At 42.2% G+C, this 5,468-nt stretch overlaps 1 protein-coding gene across 1 annotated transcript in view; it reads left to right on the top strand.

Moving 5' to 3' along the window:
• The window catches only part of CMSS1 (cms1 ribosomal small subunit homolog), a 390,251-nt gene extending 386,390 nt beyond the window's left edge, over positions 1-3,861 (top strand). Inside the window, exons 9-10 of the mRNA XM_082840442.1 lie at positions 921-1,009; positions 3,375-3,861. Coding sequence (XP_082696568.1) covers positions 921-1,009; positions 3,375-3,458 — 173 coding nt within the window. The 3' untranslated portion in view covers positions 3,459-3,861. The remainder of the gene's footprint in view (positions 1-920; positions 1,010-3,374) is intronic.
• The last annotated feature ends 1,607 nt before the right edge of the window (positions 3,862-5,468 follow it).

A 5,468-nucleotide genomic window follows, 5' to 3' on the forward strand; every position in this document is an offset into this window, starting at 1 on the left:
ACTGCGCCACCAGGGAAGCCCAGCAGTCAATTATTTTTAAGGGAACACTATCAACCCATTGTCTTTCTTAATTTCCATCATTTTTAATTTACAGAGAGAGTTCTAAATAAGAGGCATCGTAGTTATAAGAAGCATGAAAAAGTCTTTAGGGCAGAGGGGAAATTATTGAAATAGCCAATATTGAGGGGAAGTGCTGAAGGATAAAAGAAGGCTTCATTATGTTTCCAGGTGTGATAGCTTGGGGCAGTGGGCAGAACGTGTAGAATGGGAAAAACTAACTGCCCAACTCTGAGACCTCTGAGGAACAGACAACCCCTGAGGTCCCCTCCAGCCCCACACTCCATAGTTGTCTCTAGATACACAGGAAGACAGCAGGAATGAGTCCTTAAGTGGTTTACCAGTCTCCTCAAAGGATAGCAGGCTTTGAATAGAGCCCATTCATCTTAACTTTCCTTTTTGCCTGAAATTAACCTCCCAACCCTGTCCGCATCCTTCTGCCGACTCACCTCTTCAGCGTCACGCAGACTCTGTTGGACTCAACTCCTCTGAAGGGTCACTATCCCAAATTGCAAGGATATGTCTTATCAAATCCCTGTCGGGAATGACACTTTACCCTCTGGGGCTTCATGAAATGGAGGCTTGGGATTGATTCTTTGCCAGAACTTGAGCATTTCACGAGCTTAGCAAGAGCAGCTTCCCTGCTTCACTGAGAATCAGTGATAAGATTGTAAGGAGAGTAAGTCTCTGAGTGCTGCATTTGTTTTCCATCAGACAGGGACAGCACTTAACGTGCAGAGATTAGTTACTGGGGGAAAAAAGAGCAAATGAGGCAAAAAAGCAACCAGAGGAATAAAAAATCATTTTAATAAGCTTATGTCATAAGTTCTTTAATGTAGCAACTCTCTCCCTGTCTCTTTCAGGTGGCCTTAATTTGAACCCCTTAAAGTTTCTGGTTTTTGACTGGAATTGGAGAGATCAGAAGTTGAGAAGGATGATGGACATTCCCGAGGTACCATATAACTAGCAATCCAGCAATTGCCTTTAATCTTTTTTTTTTTTTCAATCTGAACTTGGGTTCAAACACAGCAGTAAAGTCTTTGACATGGGGAACCAGCACACTCTGGCCTTTGAAATTATTTCTTTTAACTCTGAAGTAACTACAATTATAGAGACCATCTCACCCCTTACACATAACTGTATCCTTTCCATGTGTTTTATAGGAATCAGCTTTTTTTCTTCATTAAATGACCAGTGGCCTCTGCCCCACTGGGGACCACATCTTTGAGAAACAGGAAGATCTAGAGGACTTGGCGTATTTCCCTGTGCCTTGTTTTAGAGACACAATCGTCTTTGCCTTTTCATCCTTATAAATATGTACTTGGAGGTGGGGGAGCACAAACTTGCCTCATTGCCTTCATCTCCATGTACCCAAAACCCCACTTACTTAAATTAGAGGGCTATTTTGGTTTTGGGGAGTGGGGAAATTTTTTTGATGTCTCAATGGATTAAAACCGATTGAATACTGAATAGGAACAGCATTAGCTCATTATATATTTATGAAAGTAATCCATTATCATCATAATGTGAAAAATTGAGGGACTTCCCTGGTGGCACAGTGGTTGAGAATCTGCCTGCCAGTGCAGGGGACACGGGTTCGAGCCCTGATCTGGGAAGATCTCACATGCCGCGGAGCAACTAAGCCCGTGCACCACAACTACTGAAGCCCACGCACTCTAGGGCCTGCGTGCTGCAACTACTGAGCCCACATGCTGCAACTATGGAAGCCCGCGCACCTAGAGCCCATTTTCCACAACAAGAGAAGCCACAGCAATGAGAAGCCCGTGCACCACAACGAAGAGTACCCCCGCTGGCCGCAACTGGAGAAAGCCCACATGCAGCAACAAAGACCCAACGCAGCCAAAAATAGATTTTAAAAAATAATTAAAGGGCTTCCCTGGTGGCGCAGTGGTTGAGAGTCCGCCTGCTGATGCAGGGGACACGGGTTCATGCCCCGGTCTGGGAAGATCCCACATGCCGCGGAGCAGCTAGGCCCGTGAGCCATGGCCGCTGAGCCTGCGCGTCCGGAGCCTGTGCTCCGCAATGGGAGAGGCCACAACAGTGAGAGGCCCGCGTACTGCAAAAAAAAATTTAAATTTAAATTTAAAAAACAAAGAAAAAAAATTGATTTGCCACCCACCATGTTATCATCTGACTAATCTTTCAATCTAGCCTGATGCTTAGAAGTAGCTATTGGAGAGAATAAGGTTGTGCAGTAATAAACATGGCTGCCAGTCACTAACCAGAAATAAATCACGGCAGTAACTATCAAAGAAGCTTGCAATCATTCCTCCAAACATGTTGAATGTATTAATTTACTGTATAAAACTATATCCTCAGAATGACCAAACCTGATTATAATTGACTGGCGAGTTAAGCTAAAAACCATTTTCTCACTTCCCTGCACACACACATACACACACACACACACACACATATACACAGTCTCCTGAACTGTTGTTGTTGTTGTTTTTTAATAAATTTATTTATTTTTGGCTGCGTTGGGTCTTCGTTGCTGCCCACGGGCTTTCTCTAGTTGCAGCGAGCAGGGGCTACTCTTTGTTGCGGTGCATGGGCTTCTCATTGCGGTGGCTTCTCTTGTGGAGCACAGGCTCTAGGCGCACGGGCTAAAGTAGTTGTGGCACAAGTGATCAGTAGTTGTGGCTCGCGGGCTCTAGAGTGCAGGCTCAGTAGTTGTGGCACATGGGCCCAGTTGCTCCGCAACATGTGGGATCTTCCCGGACCAGGGCTCGAACCCATGTCCCTGCATCAGCAGGCGGATTCTTAACCACTGCACCACCAGGGAAGCCCCCCTGACTGTTTTTTTAAAACTAGTTTAACCAACTTGATGTCAGGCACATGAGGTCATATTTGATTATTTCAGTTATAATGTTAAACCTGAGTAAACCATCACTAGTTTTCTAATTATAATAATGAGAGAGAAATAGTATTCAAGAAAAACAGTTTAACCCATACTTATTTTTATTGTGATGATGTCATTATTAACAGTTATCCTGCATTAAAATATTGTGTATAGTCTATAGGCACACTTTGAATATCTTGAAAAAGATTTTTCTGTGAGATTTTATGTTGAATGTTGTACAAACAAAAGGACATCTTAATGAAATTGATGTCTTATATAGTACCGCTTCCTTTACTTACGTAAATATTTCAACTCTGAATAAAATGCAGGTTTTGCTCTTCCTGATTCTGGCCATAACAGCTGCATAAATACCAGGGACTCCAGACTGGTTGAATTTATTCACCAAGACCATCTTTTCTTGATCTTAAACTTTTTTTTCTTTTCTCTCACTTAGATAAGAAAGGAGGTTTTTGAAATTCTGGAAATGGGAGTCCTCAGCCTATGCAAGTCAGAATCTTTGAAGCTGGGCCTTTTCTAAGTCTGGGTCCTAATGAAAATTCCTGTTTTCATGGTGGGATTTGCATGGCTCTGGCCCATTGCAAGCAGTTGGTAAATATCAGCTATTGTTTTATTAAATTGATTGTATCACCAGATGGATCACTGGGAGTCTTAGGTGGGGATTCTTTTACAAAAATGAATGTGTCCTTTGCCAACTCCCTTGTATAATAAAGTATCACTGGCTTGTGTGTGATTTTTGTTAAGCAGACTGAGTTTTTCTTTCACCAACTGGCTTCTGATGTGACTGTACAAGAGAGGGAAAGAGCATCTGGGCAGCCTCAGGCAAGCCCCTTCCCTCTCTGAGCCTGTTTCATCAACTGTGAAATGGGAATACTATCTTGCAGGATTGCTGAGGATTTCATGAGATGGTATGTGTGGAACAGATTTGAAACTGTGATGCCTAGTCCCAGTGTGAAGGGTGGCAGTGGTACTACTGGTGGAAAGAGCTGCAAGGATATGTGGCCCTTTGTAAACAAATCAAAGACAACAGTGTAACTACAACTGTCTTATTCATTTATTTAATTCTTTGTTTTGAGATAATTTCACACTTACAGAAAAGTTGCAAAAATAGTATAAAGAATTTTCATATTCCCTTCCCCTAGCATCCCCCAATGTTAAGATCTTGTATAACTATAGTACAGTTATCAAAACTAAGAAATCAACATGGGTACAATACAATTAACTAAACTACAGACTTTATTTGGATTATACCAGTTTTACCACTGATGTCCTTTTTCTATTCCAGGATCCAGTGAAGGATCCCACATTGCATATAAGTTTCCTAAGAAGAATATATATAGTCTGTCACAGTTAATCATTAAAATAGTTCTGGAGGAAACGTCTTTATATTTTATAGCTGATTAAACTGAATCTCAGAAAGGACACACACTACTTTAAGTAGCAGAAGCAGAAGTCAAACCCAGATCTCCTGTATTCACTTCAGGACACCATGGTTATCTATCTGGGGAGTCGGGCATATATAACAAAGGAGATAATAAAGCAAACAGATGCCACTACTGGTATATGAAGTTCCACATTCAAATATTGTGAAATGTTAAAGGAGTCCAGCAGCGTAGCACATCACACTCTGGCAAATCACATGCTTCCACACACCAGCGACTTGCTATTTGTGCACCTCTGTGGGCTAGAAGCCACACACGGGGATTCAAAGGATAGGGGAACACGTTCCATCCTGCAGGACTCTGGCTCAAGCTCAACAAGTTAAAGGAAAAAGAAAGAAAGCCACCACAGCATGAGAATTCATTCAAGCTATAGCTAAACTTAGCCCTTTGGGGGCTGACCCTCCCCCAAGTAAGAGAGAATTCTGCCTTCCAACTGAAACATCGGCTCATCCTGCCTGATGACCTTCAAACTGTGACATCGGCTCTTCCTGGTTCTATGGCAGCTTTTGGCCTTCAAACTCAAACTGGAGGAACATCAGCTCTGCAGATTTTGGACTTGCCAGCCTCCTCCGTAATCACGTGAGCCAATTCTTTATGATAGATCTATATATACATTTAGATCTATTGGTTCTGTTTCTCCGGAAAACCCTAATATACTCCTGTGAAGCACCTTTTAGTTTGGGATTTTGGTTAGGTTGGTTCTGTTGTTTTATAAAAAGCCTAAGAAATACTGTTCCTGATTTGTTACTGTAATGACCCTTCTGGTAGGTGTTACATATGTACTGTAATCACACCCAAAGTTGGAACAAGTACCTAGATTGCAAACATACCCAATATTTTGTAGGCCAACTCTGCACACATAATCTAATCTCACAGGCTGTTACTGCCTTTTAAACTCAAGTTCTTGACCATGCTTATTTAATAAAACAAATAGTAGATATGAACTCCGAGTGTTCACTGCCGTCTTCTCACACAGATCTGTCTGATACCAACAGCCATACTCGTCACCACCTCCAAGCCAGATTCAAATGGCTTGCTGAAAAGTCCCCAAGGGTGTTCTGCTTTTTTTCCAGTTTTGCAAGAGAAAG

The sequence above is a fragment of the Leucopleurus acutus genome (assembly GCF_964270905.1).
Source record: "Leucopleurus acutus genome assembly, chromosome: 5".
NCBI lineage: Eukaryota > Metazoa > Chordata > Mammalia > Artiodactyla > Delphinidae > Leucopleurus > Leucopleurus acutus.